Genomic DNA, 23,533 nt, shown 5'->3' on the forward strand with positions numbered 1-23,533 from the left:
GGGAGCGTATATTATTCTGCCCAGTGCCACACACTTTGGAGCCATTGTGAGCATTATCACAATCTGGTGAATTGTTGTTACTTAGAAACCAAGTGATCAGAATCCAAGTTTATTTGATTGATGTATTTGTCATATTTGTATACCGCCTGATATCGACGTCTCTAGGCGGTGTACAAAACTCAAAACAATCTCAAAAAGTGAAAGCGGTTATTCAGTCATGAAACAGGTTATTCAAACAAACGATTAAAACATTAAGAATTGTTATGATTCAGACCCGGAGTGCATGCAGAAGTGACCCGGCTTCCTCCCTGGAAGCGAAACCCCCTCCTGTGTGTGTGTGTGCAATTGCCCCGGAGAGCTCTTTCCCCCACGTCTTGACGGGCAGACAGGCAAGTCAGAGGGTTCATGCCAGGGTTCCCCCCTGAGTCACCCACCTCTTGCTGGTGGAGGGAGGGCTGGGTGTTTGCCTCTGGGTCACCCTAGCAGACGGGCCCCTTCGGCGGGGAGCGTGGGGCAAGAGCTTCCTCTCTGCCCATCACTCCCTCCCCGGATGCCTCTCATATTTCTGTCACAACCCAGGGCTGCTCCACCCCACAAGTGAGAGACACGCTTTGCTCGCAGCAGCTCCAGAGCTCAGAGAGGGAGAGAGAAGAGCGGAGGCCAGACAGGACCAGCGCTCTTCTTGCCACTGCGGCTACCTGCCAGGTGAGTGCCGCTGTGGGGCACCGGTGCCAAGGGGCTGCACCCCCAAGGGGGCCCAGGGATCAGTGGGGCTGAGAGCAACAGAGGACTGGATGCCAAGGTTAGGGGCCGTCCGAGCTTTTAAGCAGATTTGCAGAAGGGTGGTGGTTTCCACTCCTGCTTCTGTTTGTGGCAAACCGCGTAGAGATGCAAGTTTGGAGATGTCTAAAAGAAATATAACCGAGGGGCCTGGCAGATGTCAGAGGGGGCCGGGCAGGGGAACAGGACCGGTGGCTGCTGTGTGGACCAGGCTGGTGGAGCGTGGGAATTGGGGGTCCCCAGAGGGGCAAAAAAAGAAGGGGGGGCTTCAAGGGCATAAGGCTGGAGAAGTTTAAGGAAGGGCAGGGATCTGGGCAGCGGTGTGGGCCTCAGCGCCAGGCAGCACAGGTGGAGAGTGGGAGAGATCCAGAGATCCACCAGAGATCCAGAGATCCATGGGACGAAAGGAAAGGGAGATCCCAGGAGTCACCTCCTGGGAATTCTTCATTGGGGCAGGGATGGAGGGTGCCGAGAACTTTGATAGGTGTTTGGCTGTGGAAACTTGGATTGCCAAAGGAGCCTGTGGATGTGGGGAGGAGGATGCAGGGGGGGGGGTGATGGGGGGGTACTGGACTGTTGGGGGGATCATTGGGAGAACTCAGGAGAATGAGAACTAGTTGGTCAATGCCTGGTGAATTTCAGGGGGCAGGGAAGGGACTTCATAGTCGTGGCTGGAAAAATCAATTGCCCCAGAGATTTGGGGGGTGTTGTTGAAGAAGAGTTGGGGGAAGAGGGAAATGTAGGAGGGTGCTTGAGGGGCTGGAGATGGGGAGGACATTGGGGACCTCGAAAGCAGTGAGGATAGGAATGGGGTTCAGGGATACTGGTTGACAGGAGGGGTGATATGGCTGGGATGTTGGGGGGGATGAATTTAGGAGGAATTTGGGGGCAGGCGAAGGAGACTTATGCCGCCCAATGGCATGCTGGGGAGTTTTAAGGGGGGCTTTGAAAACTGGGACTCAAAGGCATTTGCTGGTTGGCTAAGGGGACCTGGGCCATTTGTTCCCAGGGAGCTGAACAGCAGGTGGGTGTATCTAGGAGAGAAATCTGAACAGTCAGCAGTGGGCACTTCAGAATCCAAAGTGGTGGTTAAGAAGGGAGGAGAGGCATCCAAGACTGCTGTGGCCTGTGGGGAGATCAGTGGGGTAATCCCCCCCCCAAGTGTGAATGGCTGGCTATAGAATTTCAGCCCGTGCTTTGGCAAGGGAAAGAAGGAGTGCCAGCTTTGTTTGGGTCTCAGGCCCAAGGACTGAGTTTGGGGTGATGCCCTTGGAGCTGGGGGGTTCTTCCAGTTCTTGTTGAATGAGCAAAGGTCCTGTGAGGACTTCCCAGTTACAATGGGGAAGGTTGCTCCAGCAGGTGGAGGATGCCTCCCTCAAGATGCAGGCCAGGAATGGGGCAGGGTTGGGCAGGGGTGCTGCCGAGGACAATGAATGAGAGAAGCCAGGGAAGCAGTAAGGGGCAGTTAGAGACCGTCTGCTTTGGTGAATCCAGACAGTGTTTCCTCTTTTTTTAAAAAAAATTATACTTTATTTTATTTTGCTAAGAGAGAATTATTTCTGGCTCTGTCCCCGTGATTCGGGGCAGGGTTACGAGATTCCTTCTCGTTTTAATTTCACAACGACCCTGTGAGGCAGGTTAGGCTGAGAAAGGGTGTGTTGCCTAAGCCCTTCCCGGGAACTTCATATCTAAGCAGGGCCTTCAAAGCTCTGCCCATTCCTGGGGGACGGCAGTGGTGATGTCGGAAACGTTTCCCCCCCCAGAATTTGGTTGCTTTCAATGGCTTTTGGTGTGAAGGAAACAGATTTGGAAGAGAGAGTGTCAGGGAGCCTAGGGTGTGCTCTGAGTCTAGGACTGTAGAAACCAGGGCCAAAGAACTGAGGGGTGTAGCAAAGAAAAGGGCACTCTAGCAAGACAAGGGCATAAAATGGGAGAGATGATGGAGACCCACAAATCTTGAGCTTTTGGGTCCCCCAGGTCAGACCCATCTCTTCAGAGAAGCATTTTAACATCTGAGCTGCAGCTCATAACAGGTGGGTTTAAACCCTTTTAGCTTGCCATTATAAATTTGGGGTTAACTGAGGCTTGTGTTTAGTTAATTTCTATTCATTATATTAATTTTATTTTGTTGTATCATTGATTTTGAAAGCCATCCCAATCAGTAGTGTCCTGCAGGGGTGGGGTATACATATTTTAAATAAATGAAAATAACAAATAAAGGATGCGGAATCTGGGGGTGTTATATCCAACAGGGAATTGGCGGGGGGGGGACGGTGGTGCTTTCAAGGAGACTGGGAAAGAGCCTCTTCAGTCTTGTAGGGGGCAGGTGCATTTCCCACCTTCCAGGAATGTTGCGTGTCGACTTCAGGGCAACATTCCGCTCTGCACATTCTCTGGAACCCTGTCTTCTTTCTTGCTGCTTCTTGTAGTCTAGGCCTATGCCTTGAAATTAGGGTTATCCCTGAGCTGAGAAGAAGCTGTGGTGACTTTCCAGGTTGGTTACTAAAGTTGTGGACTACAAATCGCAAGAGTGGCATTTCCTTGACTCTGTCCCCCCTGCCCACTCCTTGGTCTTAGGAGAGGGTTGCTGTCCTTTTGTTTAACTTCTCCTGGGCTTCTGCGCTTTTAACAACTGCGTGGCAGACAGAAGGTCAATCGGTACAGCTTTCCTTCAGGGTGGAGAAGGCATCACCTGTGGAGTTTCTGCACACCATGCTTTTGTTTAAAAACACACCGTCCAGCAAGGCGGGGGGCGGGGGTCCGGAAGGTGGCAACCCGAAAAGTGTGTCATGGCGAGGGAATGCAGGGCTCCCTTGCTGGTGGAGGCGACCTGAGAGGCCGGGCATCTCCTGGGTTCCTGCCTCCTTCCCTGTGTTTTAGCTCTGGGGCTTGCTTTGCTCTTGCTTCATTATCGCTCAACCAGAAACTCGGTTTCATCTGCACCAGCAAGACTAACCGGCAAGGTGCAGGGCTCTTCCCTGCCACCTTGGCATCACCTGCCTGGAGCCGGTCCCCATTGGCTACCTGGCAAGGGCAAGGGTGGGGCTCGGAGGGAGATGAGTAACTTTTTCCTGGGAAAGGAGATGCCCAGGATTCCAACGCAAGCTTTAACTCCATGCCTCGCCTCCTTGCTGGGGAGTGAACCCTGAACACTTCCATCCAGGCAGGATCGTCCATTCTTTTTGAAGTAGCTCGAGGGTGGGGGGGTGGCAGACCTCCTGCTGCTGTTGGACTACAACTCCCATCACCCCCTGCTGCTATGCTATGCAGCAGGGGGTGATGGGAGCTGTAGTCCAACAGCTGGAGGGCTCGGGTTGGCCGCCGCCGCCACCCCAGCCTAGCTACTGACCATTAGAAACAGCAGCAAAGGACACCCATGGTAAAATATCATAAAATACATACACAACAATATCCACTTGTCGTGACTTCCATCTAAAGTTCATTTGAAACGACCTGCAAATATTAAATAGCCAAGATCTATCGTAACTCTTGTTGTCACTGTGGCAGTCAAGAACATGGACTTCAAACTCTGCAGCATGCCTTTGACTGGGGCCTCTTATCTCAGCCATTGTGGCGAAGGATGATGGGAGTTGTAGTCCAACAGCATCTGGGCACCCAAGGTTGGAGACGCCTGCTCTAGATACCGATTAATAATTTCCCCTGAGTTTCAGCCCTCCTTTCTTTTTGCTTCCATGCTATCCGTTCCAACTGAGTGGCTACTTAATGTTTTGGTGTGTAGATTATCCCCCTCAGTCACACCAACTGAAGGCTTACATCTGTGAACGTAATCCCTGCTAATTGAGCAGAAAGGCATCATTTAAAGCCGTGATTCTCTTATCTTTAGCAGGGGGAGAGCAACTAGCCCTATCCAGCCCCAGTACAACATCCCTCCAGTGGCTGCTGCTGGTGCCTGCCTTATATTTCCTTTTAGATTGTGAGCCTTCGAACAATGAACCACTTAGTTATTTATTTTTCTGGGTAAACCGCTTTGAGGGTGTTTTTGTTGAAAATTTCAAAATTATTCATTTTATTAATATTGTAATTATTCGCAATAATATTAATAACCTTTGGTACATGGTGGTAGCCACGGGCAAACATTTCAGAACAAGCAAAGAGCAATCAAAATGTCCTGGTGGGGAAATTGGTCCTATGGCATCCTAAATGCTAATTAATTATGGTAGGAGCCTATGGAAACACCCACTGGCACAGAAGTCTTTGATGCCAACTAATTTTCTGCCCCAAATCAAACTGGCAGGTACACCAGCTCTCCGCAGGCTGGAGGATGAGGCATTTCAGGCATGTTATCCAGTGTGGCTACTTCACTCACTCACTGGATACAAATATCCTCTAAGAGAGGGGTTCCTCTCAACTCTGGGTCCCCAGACTTTGCCAGACTACAACTCCCATCATCCCCAGCTGGGATGAGAACCCCTAGATTAGCGGCTCAAGCAGGCTAGGAGAGCTGGTCTTGTGGTAGCAAGCATGAATTGTCCCCTTTGCTAAGCAGGGTCCACCCTGGTTGCATTTGAAGGGGAAACTACATGTGAGCACTGGAAGATATTCCCCTTTGGGGATGGGGCTGCTCTGGGAAGAGTGTGCCCTAAGTTCCCTCCCTGGCAGCATCTCCAAGTTAGAGCTAAGAGAGACTCCCGCCTGCAACCCCGGAGAAGCTGCTGCCAGTCTGGGTAGACAATACTGAGCGAGACGGAGCTATGGTCTGACTCAGTAGAAGGCAGCTTCCTATGTTCATAAGACTTCTAGTTCAACCCCAGATTCAGTACAAGGTTCTTCTAAATCATCCCTGACAGAAGGCCATCCAGGCTCTGTTTGAAAACCTCCAATGAAGCAGAGAGCCCACCTCTTCATGAGGCGGACTGTTCCACTGCCCAACAGCTTTCACCATGAGGAAATTCTTCCCAATGTCTAGCCTAAATCTGCCTCCTTGGACTTTCAATCCATTGACTCTAGCCCTGCCTTCAAGAGCAAGAAAGAAAAAGTCCACTCCTTCTTCCATGCGGCAGCCTTTCGGATATTTGAAGAGAGCCTTCATATCCCCTTTCGGTCTTGTCTTCAGTCCCTAGCTGGTTTCCAGACCGCTCGCCATCTTCATTGCCCTCCAAAGAGAGATGCAACACCCTGACTGCCAGTCAAAACATTATCTCCTGCCTCATCCTCTACCCCAGTAGCACCTTGGACTACAGCCCCCATCATCCCCAGCCACAATGCTAACCCAAAGACGAACTGAATGGGAGCTGAGGTCCAGCAACATTTGGGAACCCAAGGCTGAGAAACCCGGAGTGACTGAAAAACTAGTAAAAACATAATTGTCCTAACATTCGGTTACTGATGTGCCGTCAAGACGGTCTTGACTCCTGGTGACCACAGAGCCCTGTGGTTTTCTTTGGCAGAATACAGGAGGGGTTGACCATTGCCTCCTCCCGCACAGTATGAGATGATGCCTTTCAGCATCTTCCCATATCGCTGCTGCCTGATATAGGTGTTCCCCATAGTCTGGGAAACCTACCAGTGGGGATTCGAACCAACAGCCTCCCGTTCTCTAGGCAGATGGCTTCCCCGCTGCGCCATCGGCAAAGCGGGAAAGCAACTTGCCCAGGGAGCAAGAGGCTATCAGTTCGAATCCCTGCTGGAAGCCATTCTCTGGCAACCTAAAGAAGTCGTTCTCTGGTCACCTTAACTAGGTGACTACTGGACAGGAGAATTTCCCAAGGGTTGCACCCCGATGAAAGAATCCAGTCTCCTCCCGAGGTATGTCTGCCTGGCACCGTCTCTGTTATCTTTGTAACGCCAGGTGACTTTGCCCAGGTTGACCATTGTTTATTTAATTGTTATTCATATTTGGATTGTTTGCTCAGACAGCTGTACATCCTCGGTTTTGCTGCTCCAACCACTCATGGGTGATTCAGAGAATACTGACTTTTTAAACGGCTGTTCTTATTGTTGATAGATGCAGTGATTAATTGTTTGGAGAGTGTTCTTTTCCTACATAATGTTTAAGATGTCCATGTTTGGTGGAAGGGCAGGGTAGACATGTTTAAAATTTCATAAATAGATTTTTTAAAAATCACATTCTGAACTTAATCTTATATTTAAGAATGAGAATATATTGACTATATAGCAGCATCTGTGTATATAGTGTTTCACAAGGAGAGTAGAAATAGGTTCCTGTCCTGGAGGCTGACAATTTAGCAATCGGCACGAGGGAGAGAATAAAGGAAGGAGAAAGGAATGAAGGCAGGAATACATGGAGAAAGAGAGAGAGAAATGCTAAATGCTGTCTTTGAAATTACGCTTATTTAGGCTTTGCTACATTATTGCAAGGGTTCCCAGCTTTGGGTTCCCAGATGTGGTTGAATCACAACTCCCATCATACCCTGCCTCAGTGGCTGAAGACAACCCCTCCATGAGGACTAGGGCATTGTGCCAAAGGTGCCTTCTGAGGACGGATTTGAATGTCGCAAGAGACGAGGCATTTGTTGCAGTCAGGCTCTTCACCCTTTTCTTCATATGGACATGGTTGTTCTGGGGAAATGATGACCGACAGATCATATAAATGCTGTTAGGACAAAGTAGATTCCCATGACTTGTTTTTCAGTCACATGAGTGATGGTGCCTGAGCACCAAATAGTTGCTGCAGCCACCGACTAGCATGCAGAGATAATATCCCAGCTGAGAAGAGCACAGTCTCAGCTCGGGAAGCCCCTGCCAGTCCAGAGCATGGAGAAGTGCTTACAGTGGCTCCGTGCAGAACAACAAGCACTCTTTCTGTGTGTACTCAAAGGGACATGGAGTACTGCTCACTTGTTCCAAGACGTCGTGTTCAACGCGGTAGGAATGGGTCAAAATAAAGACTGGCTCTCTGAGCATGTGCAAAGTGCATTTCCTTTGCCACTGAGACTGAAAAGGAGAATCTGGTTTGAGGTGCCAAGTTCCAAACATGAGAGGAGCAACACCAGAAGGAATGGATGCTGGTGAACTCTGGATCAAATTTGGCCTCGCCAGCCTTCTGGCTGATAATCTGAATGCTTCCTTGCTGTTTATGCAACCAGCTTCCTTCCTGGCTTTTGCATGGAAAACATAAACACGACACCCACCCACCCAGTTCACAAGCATTCATTCCTGCTCCTGTAGCAGGCTTTTTTGATTTCCACTATGGTTTCCCTCCGACAAAAGTATCTGCTTTTAGTTATCATCTTTCCTTGGGCAGCGAGCCCTTCCATCGGCTAGCTGCTGTTATGTACAACAGCTTGATGCCCAAGATAACTCAGAGGCTTGTCACAAAGTTCTAAAGCTTATCTGAACTGAAGGCCTGCTCCAAAGAAGCAGGAGAAAGAGTTCAAGGCTGTCATTTTTAAATGGTCAAAGTGGAATTGTCCCCTTTGCTAAGCAGAGTCTGCCCTGGTTTGCATTGGAATGGGAGACAACATGTGTACACTGTAAGATATCCCCCTTATGGGGTCGCTCTGGGAAGAGCACCTGCATGCTCGATGAAGAAGGTTCCAAGTTCCCTCCCTGCTGGCAGCATCTCCAGATAGGGCTGAGAGAGAGACTCCTGCCTGTAGCCTTGGAGAAGCCGCTGCCAGTCTGGGTAGACAATACTGAGCTAGATGAACCAAGGGTCTGACTCAGCATATGGCAGTTTACTATGTCCCTATGGCTTCCACCCAGGGGTGTAGCTATAACTGAGAAGATGGGTTCAAAGAACCTGGGTCCCCCAGTTCCTGAGGGGGCCCCCAGCGCCATCCCTCCCTGTTTTCTCCATTATCTCCCTCACTCCAAAGGGCCGCTGAGGAGAGGGGTGAACCCGGGCCCCCTCTCCCCTAGCTACGCCCCTGCTTCCACCCTCTTGATTTGCCCCATCAAGAAAGATGGTGGTAGCAAGCATCAATTGTGCCCCCTTTGCTATTTAAGGTCTGCCTTGGTTTGCATTTGAAGGGGAGACTCCATGTGTGAGCACAGTAAGACATTCCCCTTCGAGGATGGGGCGGCTCTGGGAAGAGCATCTGCGGGCTAGATGCCGAAGGTTCCAAGTTCTCTCCCTGGCATCTTCAAGACAGAGACTCTTGAAAGAGAGACTCCTGCCTCCAACCTTGGAAGCCGCTGCCAGTCTGGGTAGACAATCCTGAGACAGATGGACCAAGGGCCGGACTCAGTAGAAGGCAGCTTCCTGTGTTCCTATGTTGCCTCTAAGTAGGAACGCAGAAATTGGAGGCGAGAAGCTCTAGTCAATGAATGCAGTGCTAGCTTTCTATCTGCACTGTGTTTGGATATTACACAGAACAGAAGTGCAAATTTCCAAACCAGCCTTCCTCGCTAATCACCTGCAGTGGTACATCCCCCCTCCCTCCATTCTGCCCCACCTCATTTGAAGTGCATACCAAGCCTCAAGTTTAGCAAAGGTTGTGCACATACTTGGGAGTAAGCCCTACTTACTTCTGAGTAAACATGTGTGGGATTAGGCTGTTTGTTTTTCTTTCTCAGTGCCTAGATTATTTTCCTGGCATGGGCATTAAACGCAGCCAGAAATAACATGCACACAAAATATCTAGAAAATAAACAGTGTGAAAAGTCTCAGGTGCATTGGGTGGGTCTTGGCCAGAGACACTTTCTGCCCCGAAGGGAAAAGCTCAAAGGGACATTCCTTGCCCCAGATATTGGATCTGAGATGATTTATTTCAAGCCACACTGAGATGGGGATAGGAGCAGAAGTGGGAAACATCACCTGCTTGCCCGTTAAGGTGCTAATTCCCAAAGCAGGCTGTTTCACATTCTTTTCTCGAAAGGCAGGGCCCGCTTGGGCTGCTTTAAAGATGGCCACATTCAGTCTTGGATTTGTCCCAAAGAAGGGAGGGACACAGGAAGCTGCCTTCCACAGAGTCAGACCACTGGTCCATCAAGCTCAGTATTGTCTACACAGACTGGCAGCGGCTTCTCCAAAGTAGCAAGAAATCTCAATCAAAATACTGTGTTGATAGAACACACAAATGCAGTGGAAAGATAACAACTAAATAAATGGTATATTCAGTCCAGCTGAATAGCTCATGATACGTTTGAGAAAATAACATTTAACCATTTCTCTTTAAACATTTCCTTGCATGGATTTAGTGTTGAGAGCTTTATTGCTCCTCCACTTAGTATGTTATACTCCCACCTGGTGCTTATTAAGAGGTAGCTGGTTAAACCCTTATGGGCAGCTGTATATAAGATGCAGTAGCACTCAGTAAAAATAAGGTTTCAATCTTCAGGAAAGTTTTGAGGCATTACCTTCAGGTAAGAGTTAACTTTATACCATGGGAGTATGGAATTCATTGTTAATTAGGCACCATGTTATTGTGCACTCTAAAGATATTGCAGTATGATGTTTATCCATATTGTAGCAGACAGTGTTGTGCTTTTATTTTCATAGTCCTTTGTGAGGAAGCTTTGGTGAAAAAAACTGGTACCTAGGCAGTTTTCAAGGACTATTTTGGAACTCTGGAAATTTGAATATAAGGTCTATTTTGGAACTCTGGAAATTAGAATATATCCATCTCAGTCAGCTGTTCAAGGCTTTGAACTTGGAATTCATCCATCTTAGTCAGCTGCTCTGCTTCCTGGATTTGGTATGTGTGCACCCACAACTCTTCATTTCTTCAGTGACCCATGAGGTTTATTATCAAAGACTTCAAGGACATATCAAAGAAACATTAGAAACTATACTCTCTGGGTCCATATAGGAGCCTGGCTCCTCCTTCATGCACTATATGTTTGACAGCAATATATGGACTGAATATACCATTTATTTAGTTATTATCTTTCCACTGCATTTGTGTGTTCTATTAACATGGTATTTTGATTGAGATTTCTTGATTTCCCGTGTTCTCCCTTTTTGTATTGTGAATCTCCAAAGTAGCAGGCAGGAATCTCAGCCCTATCTTGGAGATGGTGCCAGGGAGGGAACTGTTACTTGGACCCATCTGCATGCAAGCGTGCAGGTGCTCATCCCATCCTTCCTAAAGGTGCTCATCCTAAAGGGAAACTCTTACAGTGCTCACATATGCAGTCTCCCATTCAAATGCAAACCAAAGTGGGCCCTGCTGAGCAAAGGGGACAATGCAATGTTTGCTACCAGACGAGCTGTCCTCCTCGGGTGTTTGCCAAAAATGGACCATGGGTGAGGGACGAAAGGGGCCAAGATCTTCACACAGATCCACCCTGCTCCTTGACCTCATGAGAGAGCCCTGCTGGGGTAAGCCGAGGGTCCCACAGGGCCAGGCTCCTGCTTCCCCCACAACAGAGAACCAGAGGCCTCTGGGAAGCCCACAGCCATTGCCCTTTCTTGCTATTGCTCCAAGGAAACTGGTGCTAGGTAGGAGACTGCCCCTGGACATGGAGGTTCTACATAGCCATCACAACTAGTGGCCATTGATAGACCCATCTGTGTGACCATGAGCTCATCTAGCCCAGTATTGTCTACTGTAACTGGCAGAGATTCTGCAAGGCATTTCACCATCGGCGAGTCCCTTTGTTTTATAGCTGCTTCCCACGTTAAGTGCCGTCAAGTTGGTGTCAACTCGTAGCGACCACATAGATAGATTCTCTCCAGGATGATCAGTCTTCCACTTGGCCTTGACGGTCTCTCAGTGGTGCATTCATTGCTGTCGTAACTGAGTCCGTCCACTTTGCTGCTGGTCGTCTTCTTCTCTTGCCTTCAACTTTCCCCAGCATTATAGACTTCTCAAGGGAGCTGGGTCTTTGCATAACGTGTCCAAAGTATCAATCAATCAATCTTTATTAAGGTCATAGACCAGCACAATGTCCAAAGTATGATAGTTTGAGCCTGGTCATTTGTGCCTCAAGTGAAAATTCTGGATTGATTTGTTCTATGATCCATTTGTTTGTTTTCCTGGCTGTCCATGGTCTCCTCAAAAGTCTTCTCCAGCACCAAAGTTCAAAAGCATCAATAATACTTGTTCTCTCCTGCTTCTTCAAAGTCCAGCTTTCGCATCCATAGAGTGTCACAGGGAAAACCATTGTCTGAATGATTCTAACCTTTGTAGGTACATTTGCTTAACTAAGCTTTATTCAGAAATATCAAATATTTTCCTGTGTCCCCTTCCCTTCTCTTTCCCTTTTTTGACTCCCCCCCCCCCCCCCCGCTTTCTACAGGATCTCCACTAGGGCAAACTTCTAATTAACAAAACATTGAAAAAGATTGCTAGGTAGAACACAGCACCCTTTGAAAGGGAAATAGTGGGAATTGGACCTGGGACTTAAAATATGCACTCTTAGTCTCTTAAGCTTGCTCTTGGTAAATATTCAGAGCTTCAGGCAGGGGTCTTTCCTAGAAATGCCAGGGATTCGGATGAGGTCAGATCAGATTTTATTTGCATAGCAAAATACATGGAATGCAAGAGGTTGAAGATGGAGCCTTCTGCATGCAAAACAGATGCTCTATGTCCCCTCTCTAAATGCAACCAAAACTTTCTTACTTTCTTCTTTTCACCCGGCCTTCTCTTTTCTGTTTCCACCCACTGCCGCCTCTCCCTCCATCCCACCCTCCTCCTCCCTGCCTTTGAAACATCTGTCACCATCTGGACCTGGGTCAGCTAGGGTGGAGAAGAACAGAGAAGTGGTGTGCTAGGACACCTTTCGCTCGCCTGACCCTTTCGCTTCCACTTTGAGGGTGCTGGTGTGTTGGGAGTCCACCCCTGAGTCAGAAGTTTTTACCATAAAAACGGGAAGATCAGGCAGGAAGAGGAAGTCTGAAATCCAAGGGAACAGAAAGTTGTCAAATGTGTCAAAGCAGAATAACTGGATTGCAGGCCTGATTGGAGTCTGTCGGTCTCCCACTGGGATTGGGGTCTGGATTTAGAGAAGGGATTGCTGGCCCTCATATCTAAAACTTTTTTGGGATCGAGCCAGACAACTTGCATTATGTCCCCAAAAATGTTTCAGATATGAGGGGAGAGAGCTGTAATAAGTCAGGACTTCTAGTTCCAGGTCTTTGCACCTTGTGGTTTAGATTAGGGGTTATTAACCTAGCACCAGATCGCTGGAGTCCATGGAAAATTTATTTTTATTTATTTATATTTTGTATCCCACTCTTCCTCCAAGAAGCCCAGAGCAGTGTACTACATACTTAAGGTTCTCTTCACAACAACCCTGTAAAGTAGGTTAGGCTGAGAGAGAAGTGACTGGCCCAGAGTCACCCAGCTAGTTTCATGGCTGAATGGGGATTTGAACTCGGGTCTCCCCGGTCCTAGTCCAGCACTCTAACCACTATACCATGCTGGCTTTCTTTGCTGCTCTTAATTTAATTTGCTTTCTGGTCAGCCAGAATATCGTTATTGAAAATAATGATCTTGAGTACTTTTCCTCTCTCTAATTTTTACTGAAGCCTTATGAGAATATATTGTATAAATGGGGTTGGAGTCCATGGGTAATAATTGAGTATCTGGGGAGTGTGTAGGTTTAAAAGAGTTTTTAAAAAGAGTTTTTAAAAGGTTTTTTAAATGGGTGTGGATAGAGCAAGGAATTATCTTGAGTGCTTCTTTCTCTCTCATTTTTTATTGGAGCGTTATGAACATGGGAGGAGGTGGTAATGGGTAATAGTTAAAAGATTTGAGGGATGTGTAGGTACAAAAATGTTTTAAAAACAAACCCTGTTATGGACAGAACAAACAGACTAAGAGCCAAAATTCCTGGGTTATCTCAAAAAGGATTATACTGGGTTTTTGTGGATTAAAGAAAGGGTGGCCATACCAGATGTTTCAGAGCATTGAGGGCTGTCATAAGGCTCCTCTATTGAACCACACTTCCTAGTGGTTAGAGTGGGAAGTACAGCAGACATGGTGGGATGTTTGACTACATGTCCCGTTTCTGGGCTCCCAAGAGATATTTGGTTGCTAAAGGAAGGGAGGGACATATGGACATGTGATCTTTTCAGGGGTTCTCAATGTTGGGTCCCCAGATGTTATTGGCCTACAGTGCTCATCATCCCCATCCACAATGGCCAAAGGCTGGGAATAATGGGTATTGTAGTCCAACAGCATCCGAGGACCCAAGTTTGAAAGAAAATGTGGATCTATAGAAGATCCAAGGTGTGTTAGAATTAAAAGGTATACTGGCTACCCGAGTTAGAAATGCGATCCAGATTCTCTGGAGCTGCGGTGTAAACCCAGTCAGCAAAATCTCTGGAACCTGATCATGTGGGGTCCTCAGTGTTTGATGCTGTTCTCTTTAAAACCCTGAATGTTGGTGCCTGCAGATCTGGAAAAAAAATTCCAGCTCTGGATTGGAACATGGGAAGCTGGGAGACAGCAGACTCTTTGGGTTTGTTCAGTGGTGTATCTAGGGGAAATAGCGCCTAGGGCAAGCACTGAAATTGCACCCCCTGTCCAAACATCTGACACCCATCTTTCAGATAACTTTACCATAATATCAGCTGGAAAATACAAGTCAGGCTCGTTAATCTTTTAATATTTCAAAAACTATTTAGCAGTGGACTTAGCCAGACCAAAAAATGCTGGAAAACTACAAATTTCAGTATGCTGGGGCTCATGAAATACCCAAATATTATGTGGACGTGTACTTGGAAAACTAAACGGAAGTGTCTGTCTAATTCTCTGCTATGCATTGTAGCATCACCAGTACATAAGTTTTAAAAATCAATGGAGAATTTGACTTTTCCCAGATACTCTGTAAATAATTAAAGGATATGCAGAGTAAACTGTCTCACTGCTTGGAATATATTCTAGTATTTCAGAAAGACAGTTAAAATGAGAGAAAGAGAGCAAGAAACTCCCAGTGGGCCTTAATACTAAGGATTTCACACTGATTCAAAGACAAACTCACCATTAATAGCCATATTAGGAAGACATCACATTTAACACTCATCACAAGAAACAAAGTAAGAGCAAATTAATACAATCCTAGCTCATAAGCTTCAGCTCATTATTCACAAGCCCTGATTCTCTGTACATAGTGCCAAACTGAATATGTGTACAGTGATTTATATTATATTGAATTAAAAATAATACCTGTAGTCCCTTTGAGGGGCTTCCTAAAGGCTGTGGGGGGTCTGCAAAGGTTCCCCTTCCCCCTGCTGGCTTCTAGGGCCTCACAGGGACCATTTTAGCATGTGTCGTGGCCATTTAAAAAAATTTTTTTTTAATGGCCGCTAAAAACAAAATGGCCGCCACACATGCTCAAATGGCCTCTGTGAGGCCTGGCCTGGCCTAGGGCCTCACAGAGGCCATTTGAGCATGTGCGGTGGCCATTGTATTTTCAGAGGCCTTTTTTTTAAAAAAAATAATTTTATAAAATGGCGCCCCCCTTCAAGTGGTGCCCGGGGCACATGCCCTGCCTGCCCCACCCTAGATACGCCCCTGGGTTTGTTGAATCCTTTTGTAACACAGTTGAAGGCAACGCAGGTGCGGGGCAGGGGGGGGAAGCACACAGATTTAGTAACTCAGATCTTAACTCCTGTTCAAAGCCAAGGCTTCTGAATTCTCTAGGAGGGGAGTGAGGGGTGTTGATGTTTGTTTTTTCAAAGCAGGGGGCTGGGAGCCTGGCCTGGAAGGGAAAGGGCAGATATGGAAGCAAGCCATGGGGTTTTCCTGATTCCATCTCTGCTCAAGAAAATGAATTCCGCCTCTGTCAAGGAGAGATGAGATGACTATCAAGATCTGCCCTGCCCAGAAGCAGACAGTGGGATCTCTCCCAGGAGCTGTGTCAGCCTTTGTCCTGGAGGCCAAATAGCCAGTCATAGATATCCTTTTAAGATATATTTAATTTTTTAAATAAAGTAAATCCCCGTCTTTCTATAATATATTTCAGGCAGATCACAGCATCAGCATCACGTAAAAATACAAAGGAACAAAACAATCGTCTTGCAAGCACCTTAAAAACCAGTATTAAAAGAGACAGAATAATAGGAAGAGAGCTGGTCTGGTGGTTGTGAGCATGAATTGTCCCCTTTGCTAAGCACACTCCACCTAGGTTTGCATTTGGATGGGGGGCTACATGTAAGGGCTATTAGATACACCCCTTAGAGGATGGGGCCACGGCTCAGTGGAAGAGTACCTGAGGTCCCAGGTTCAAATCCTGCCAGCATCTCCAAGTACAGCTGGGAGACACTTCTGCCTGTAACCTTGGAGGGTTGCTGCCGGTCAGTGTAGACAACACTGAGCCAGATGGGCCAATGGCCTGACTCGGTATGAGGCAGCTTCCTGTGTTCCTATGTAAGATGAAAAACAACAATAATCTTGGCCTAATAAGACACGCTAAAATATGTTCAGATGACTCCCCCAAATTCCCATCACTTGTTTCTTCACATTATTATCTGCATCCCAGATTTGGGAGGGCGGGGCCGGGGGAGAGATTTTTCTGTGCTGCAATGCAGCTGCCTCTGGTGCGGAGCAAGCCAGGCAGCTGAGTAATATGCGTACTGAGTTCTGCCCCCCGCATCTTCTAGCCGTGGCCCTGTATCCACAGCCCCTTCTCTTCTTCCCTTCCAGACACCATGCCAGTGCCAGATCCTAGAGGGGATGTCGGACGATGGAACAATGCCAGTGCTCGCGTGCGGCAGCCCAGCCAGCCGGAGCCGCCCCCCAGGAGGAAAAAAAAGAATTGGTTCGCCAACTGCTGCAGGTGCTGCTCGGGCCAGAGGGACGATGCCGACTGGGGGCCTGCCCCAGGGGAGGTGCCCGGGGCCCGGCGGACGGATCCCGTCATCCGCGGTGAGTAGCTGGGCAATGAGGAGGAGGGCATCCTAAGCCTCCTGCAGCGGGGAAGGTTGAGCCGGACGAGGTTTGATGTACAATTTAGCCGCCGCTCCTGTCTCTGTGCAGCTTTGGGGTTCAGGGAGCTTTTGAAACGGGAATCTTCGTGACGGAGGTGGTGGTTGAAGGTAGCTAGAGGCAGGCTGGATCGCAAGCCTGTGGCATAACTGAAACGGAGGCATCAGCTTCCCCTGCCTCTCTCTGTCTCGCCCCACTGTGTTGTATTTTAGATTGTAAGCTCCATGGGGCAGGGGCCTGTCTCCTCCAGTTTGCAAAGCGGGATGTGTCTCAGTGGGAAGATATACACGGTTATCAGTGTTGCACAACCCCCCTTCCTAGATTCAGTATTTTATTACTGACCGCCTATTTCTCTACAGTCTCATCCAACTACATCTACCATGGAGAATTTTAAGCAGAATAATGCCTGTTTGCCAATTGCCAGAAATTTCTCTTCCCTGAACTGGTTTCTGCTCTTATCCTTTGTTTTAGTCCCTTCCTCTTTGTTTGGGTGGAGTTCAAGCTCTTTCCCTGGTGGCACTAGGGGCGTAGCTATGATTGAACAGATGGGTTAAAAGAACCCAGGGGCCCCAAGCTCCAGAGGCCCCCCCCCAATTCCACCCCTTCCTGTTTTCTTAATTATCTCCCTCACTCCAAGGGGCCACCGGGGAGAGGGTTGAACACGGCCCCCGCTCCAGCTATGCCCCTGGGCAGAGACTGGCGTGAGCATCTGAAGCTGCCACATACAGAGTCAGATCGCTGGTCCGTCTAGGCCACCGTTCTCTGCTCTGACTGGCAGCAGCCCTCCAGAGTCTCAGACAGATATCCCTTGCTAAAGTAAAGTTGTGCCGTTGAGTCGGTGCCGACTCCTGGCGACCACAGAGCCCTGTGGTTTTATTTGGTCTTTTTTTAAGAGGCAGGGATGGTATTGAATTTAGGTCTTTCTGCACACAATGTGCATGGGCTGCCAGAGGCCTATAGGCCTTCCAAGCGGACTGTTATTCAGTCTGGTCTAGTGTTATTTACTCCGGGGATTCCCAGCTTTCGATGCCCAGATGTTGTTGGACTACAACTCCCATCATCCCCTGCCACGATGACCTTCGTAATCCAACAGCATCTGGGCACCCAAGGTTGGGAACCCCTGGTCTACTCTGACAGCTCTGCTACCTGCCAAGGCTTTGTTTTTATTTATTTATTTGTTTCAACATTTATATCCCGCTCTTCCTCCAAGGAGCCCAGAGCAGTGTACATACATTGTTGTTGTTGTTGTTTTTCCTCACAACAACCCTGTGAGGTAGGTTAGGCTGAGAGAAGAGAGACTGCCCCAATGTCACCTGGTGAGTTTCATGGCTGAAGGGGATTTGACCTCGGGTCTCCCCAGTCCTAGTCCAGCACTCTAACTACCAGACCTCACTGGCAACGATCCCCCTTTAACTGGGGGTCGTTCTGTGGGTGCAGAGTCTTGCCACTGAGCTAAGGGCCCTTCCAAGGAGTGACCCATCTCTCTCGTTTGCACAGATGGCATGCTGGTCATCAGTGGGATAGACCTGATGAGCGGCCGGTCAGGAAGCAACCGCCGTGCCCACCACACAAACGAGTTCGAATACGACCACCTCATCATCCGCCGCGGGCAGCCCTTCGACATGAAGCTCCAGTTCCGGCAGCCGTACGACCCTGATGAGCACCGCATCTGCCTGGAGTTCCTCAATGGTGAGCAACGTAGTTGGCTCCCTGGAAAATATCTCAGACTTGGTGGTGCCATTCTTAAAACAAATCTTCTAGTCCTCATGATCAAGCTGCTATGTCTAGAAACACACAAGGCCAATCTGGGTGTGGGACATCCAGACCCTTTCGTGCAGGCAAAGATGAGCCTCTCTAAAGTGCAGGGGGAGCAGCAAGTACCATAGACACATGGCCGTCCCTGTTCTGCCCAGCATGGCATCTCTCCAGTGGGTGTTGCTGGGTCTTCTTTGTGTTGTTGTTGCTGTTTTAGATCAGGTGTTCCAAGCCTGATCTAGAACCACCATCTGTTTGCTTTTGCGATGTAAACCACTTTGAAAACTCCTTTTTTGTTGACAGGTGGAATATAAATATTATTTATTATAACAACAACCTGGGTCTGCCACAATCACATAGAAAGCACAGCATCCCTGGTCCAAAAGTATGCCTAGATGCACTTGGGCAGGGGGATAGACGTGAGTGAGAAGGATTAGCAAAACAAAATACAGACCCCATGCTCTATGCATGGTGGAGGCAGAGCTTGGCTAAATCAAATGAGTTTGTCATTGCCACATAAAGTTTGGTCCTATTAGACAATATCTGCAGAGGCTTATTTTAGAGGACCCTGTCAGGACTACTGTGCATATAAGATATAACCGTCCCTTATAGTATTGCAGCTCTGGGTAAAAAAGTCACTTCCTCCAGGATAGAAATAGCCATGCAATGCACTTCAAAGCACCCTAATGTTGTTCAATTAACTCTAATGCATACTGTAGGATGTGATGCTTATGAAGGCCTAATAGCTGTGGTCAGAGATACAAATAGCTGGGAAAGAGGCTTTAATGTCTGCTGAATATGTATTGTATAGTGCAGAGCAGGGAGGATCTTGAGGAATATGGTCCCCTTGGAAGAAGGCATGGTCCATTTTGTTGCATATTTGGACTGCAAAAGCAGAGATGTAATTGTACCCTACGTGCTTCCAGTGTTGTTACAACTTGGGAGACCCCTGCAAAACCTTAATTTGTCTCTCCTCTCCCAGCATTCTTCTCCGGCCACCAGGAAGGCCGGAAATTGAAGCCAGAAAATTGAAATTATACAGAAGCTAAGATTGCAGTTTCAGAATAGACTGTGCAAAATGATTTGAATGTGATGTAAATCCATCATTATTATTTTATTATTACATTTATATCCCGCTCTTCCTCCAAGGAGCCCAGAGCGGTGTCCTACCTACTTGAGTTTCTCTTTCACAACAACCCTGTGAAGTAGGTTAGGCTGGGAGAGAAGTGACTGGCCCAGAGTCACCCAGCAAGTTTCATGGCTGAATGGGGATTTGAACTCGGGTCTCCCCGGTCCTAGTCCAGCACTCTAACCACTACACCACGTTGGCTCAACATTAGCTTATATTTTAATGTATCTTGATCAAAGAACTTGAGCCTCCTTATTTAGAGATTATCGAGTTATTAATTAACTATCAATAGGGGGAAATAATTAACTCATTTAGGGGTTTAATTTCTTCCTGGGTAGCGTCAATAGCCCTATCAGTGTCCTTTCCAGCGGTTAAATATGAGCCAGCTTTCAGCAACTCTCGGATCTGTTTTCCGTGCCAAGTGCTCAGCCCAGATAATATGAAGTAATAGCCAAGTGCCTCTTGAGCATGTGCAGAGTGCCTTTCTCACCAGTCCATTCCTTCCATGGGGTTTCCAAGTCCAAGGTACTGATTCCTAAGCAAATCCGAAGCATGATTCTCATTTTTAGCCGACTTTCCTTAGGGAAAGTAAGCTCATGAGATCATTCTGTATGTCTGTCCGTTTGTGTGTCCTCCGCTATCACACCACACCTTTGCAGTGTGTGGGTCAATATGAACCAAATTGGGTACAGTTGTAGGGGACACCTCAATGGCGTAGTTTGTGATGATGCATGTCATCCACCTCGATTCAAGATGGCGGACTCATCAACGTCTGAGGCACAAGTAGGCTGACTTGTGAACCGCCTAACCGATTTGAACCAAATTTAGCACAGTTATAGGGACACCTCAGTGGTGTAGTTTGTGATGTCATCCACCTTAATTCAAGATGGTGGACACATGAATGTTTGAGGTGCGAGTGGGCTAACCTGTGAGGATGGTAATTATCATTAAAGATTATAGCTTAAGGAAAGTAGGCAGATTAAAACAAGTTGTTCTGGTAAGAACTAAGCATTGCATCCCCCCTGTTCCTGATCATGATTACCAGTTTTTTTTTTTCCTGGTGGGCAAACAAAGGTGACTTGACTGAACCACAGGCAGAAATTCACCAGGTGAAGCTTTCTCCTGCATTGCCTCTCCACGCCCAGGGAAAGACCACGCCTGTAATGTTTGCCTATCACACAACCACTTGCTGCATCAGGAAAAAATACAGGGCAACCCTCCTCTTTAGGAGTCCATCTGACTGGCGTTGTTTTGCCCAGAGAGAGAGTTTTCATGTTACCGGTGGAACTGGTCTCTGCCCAGGACTCTTTCTTATCAACCACTCTCCACTCAAGTGGGTGAGGAATTTGATTCTCAGCATCCCTGAGAAGTGTTGCTAAATTTGTTCAGGGAGAAGAGTTGGGAAATAGGGCAGGCCCCAGACAGCTGGTTCTCTTGGCTTCCAACACAGCCAGTCTAATAATTAAGCATGAGTTTCCCCCCCACCCACCCTCTTTCTGTACCTCCCCTGACACAATCCCACCCTTTGATTAGCTTGCAGGGCTGGCCTGCTCTATAATTTCATGGGTCTATGACCCAGGCAGACCCCACCCGTCTCTGTGGTGGGAAGCCCTTCTTTTTGCCACCCGGAATCCCAGCAAATCCCCCACCCCACCCCGAAAGCGCCTACGTGGCCATTGGGACGCACAGGAGAGAGATAACAGAAATGATACTGCAGAGCGGAGGAAAGCCTAGAAAAAGACCCGCAAAATGATCAGCGGTTGGAGCAACTTCCCTACCAGGAAAGGATCCAGCATTTGAGGCTTTTTAATTTAGAGAAGAGGACCTGGGATATAGGCAGTCCGACATGGTTTACCTGGGGTTAAACCACAGGGCTTCCAGGCCTTGCAGTGCGCCTTAGAGGTGGGGCATGCAAGCCTCAGCCCCTCTCTTCTTGAAAATAAACATGGGCAGGTTCTAAAATGGGAGCTCACCCACTGAGTGTGGTATGAGGAACCCACCAGAACAACTTCCCCACCCGAATTGCTGGTGAGAGGCTGCACTCTTCCTTCTCCTTTCGGGGTTAAAACATTCATCAGAAGAACCCAGCTGGATCAGACCCAAGGTCCATCTAGTTTCCAACAGTGGCTAATCAGATGCCTGCTGGAAGCCCACAAACGGGGCAGGAGGGAACAACCGTTCGCTGTTGTTTGCCTCCAGCCACTTAAGATAGACTGTCTCTGGACCTGGAGGCTCCATCTGATTATTGTGAGTAATAGCCACTGATAAGGCCATGCATTTGTCTCCTCCAATCCTCTACTAAAGTTGTCCAAGCCAGTAGTGATCGCCACCTCCTGTGGCAGTGAGTTCCATATGTTAACAATGAGCTTTGATGAATGATGTGTGAAGAACATTTTGGCTGTCCTTAATCTCTTGCCAATCCATGTCATTGGGTAAAACCAAATTCTACTAATATGAAAAGCGGGAGAACATATTGTCTCTATCCACTGCCTCCACACCCGGCAGAATCTTACAAACCACTGTCTTCTTGCCCTCCCTGGCTCAATCAACTTTCCCCTGAACTAAAAAAAAAAAAAAAGCCCAGTCTCCCCTTGTAGGAAAGGTCCTCCAGCTGCACCTTTAACAACTTCTGAGCATGACAGACAGAAGTCCAAGGGGTGCAGCCTTCCCCACCAGCATCTCTCATGGCTGGGCGAAAACTCCATCTCTTGGATTTCTGCCCGTTGCTCAGCTGCTAATAGGATTCCTGCCAGGAAGAAAAGTGGTGAACCCCTAGGTGGGGCAGAGAGGGGGCAGGATAGGACGCTGATGACACAGCACCCAGGTTTTTTTGCCAGCTAGAACATGCGGTGTAGGAGGGAGAAAAAGGGAGACGATATGAAGATGCGGGACCGCGCCCCGCTGGAGAACAGGTTTTCGTGCTTCCTGTCCTAACCTGCTTCTCCGGAAGGTGATTGGGATGGAAAAGAACTTCGGGAGGTTCCGGGCACAAATATCCCTCCCTACTTCCCTTCTGAGCAACCTGAGAATCTCCCCATAGACTTCCTCCACACCAGCGGATGGGTGTGCATAGGCAGACATTGTGCATCGTCTAAGATTCTCCCCCACACACCGCTTCGGGATCCTTTCACAACACAGCTATTTATCTTGTACCATGGCATGCCGGGAGCAGCACAGGGACCTAGGATGTGTTTTCTTCCTGCAGTTTAGCAGAGCCCACCAGCCAAGGAGTGCTAACCTGTGGACAGACCGTTGTTGGTGGGGTTGCCAACTTCCCTGCTGTTGTCCCCTGCTCCTGTGCCTTTAACACCAGGAGCTTTTCCAGACAGCAGCGTTTACTGTGGCTTTACTGAAAGTTCGAAGCTGCCCAAAAAAACCTACGCAAAAAGTGGGGGGTGGGGGGTTGCCCCAGATATATATCGGGCTACACTCTAATGCGCAGTGAAAACCTCAAATTGTGTGTGAAGTGCTCCCTGATAGCTTGCAGAGTCTTCGGAGTAAATTTGGCTGATATGTAAATGCACACCTCCTTTCTGGAGGAGCTTTTATTTCTTATTTCTTTATTTATCAAACTTCTACGCCGCCCAAACTTTCGTCTCTGGGATGTTAACATAAAACAATCAAAACACATATAAAAAGTTAAAACAATTCAACCATTTAACATCAACCATAAAATTAAAACAGACCGTTTTAAACAGCTGGGAAAGTTTGGGTGAAAAGATGGGTTTTCAAATGTTTGGGGGTTTTTTAATTGCCAATTAAATGATAATGATAAATGAGAAGATGCGAATTAAAAGCCGGGTGTGAAAAACTTCCAGGGCAACCTGCAGACATTCCTAGGTGATGAGACTTGTCGTCATCTCTGTACCACAAAAAGCTTCAAATGCTTGTTACTACTGCACATCATCAAACAATTGTTACAGGCAGAGGAGCAGGCCAGGCCTGGATTTTTCTGGTCAGTTGGCAATTCTGTTACATAGCTGTTATGACCTTTTGTGGGTCACACTGAACTCAAACACCTCTGCCTCCCGCTGCTGGAGCCAGTCAACCCTGTGAGCTTCCCCACAGC

At 47.9% G+C, this 23,533-nt stretch overlaps 1 protein-coding gene across 2 annotated transcripts in view; it reads left to right on the plus strand.

The window, feature by feature from the left end:
* Positions 1-586: 586 nt before the first annotated feature.
* TGM1 (transglutaminase 1) overlaps positions 587-23,533 on the plus strand; it is a 39,092-nt gene continuing 16,145 nt past the window's right edge. The window contains exons 1-3 of one of the 2 annotated variants that reach the window (XM_053261311.1): positions 587-705; positions 16,299-16,520; positions 18,078-18,269. In XM_053261311.1, coding sequence (XP_053117286.1) covers positions 16,304-16,520; positions 18,078-18,269 — 409 coding nt within the window. In that variant the 5' untranslated portion in view covers positions 587-705; positions 16,299-16,303. Of the gene's footprint in view, positions 706-10,000; positions 10,069-16,298; positions 16,521-18,077; positions 18,270-23,533 lie in introns of those variants that run through there. The other variant, XM_053261310.1, reaches the window with a different exon arrangement.

This window comes from Hemicordylus capensis, chromosome 6, assembly GCF_027244095.1.
Source record: "Hemicordylus capensis ecotype Gifberg chromosome 6, rHemCap1.1.pri, whole genome shotgun sequence".
Lineage (NCBI taxonomy): Eukaryota > Metazoa > Chordata > Lepidosauria > Squamata > Cordylidae > Hemicordylus > Hemicordylus capensis.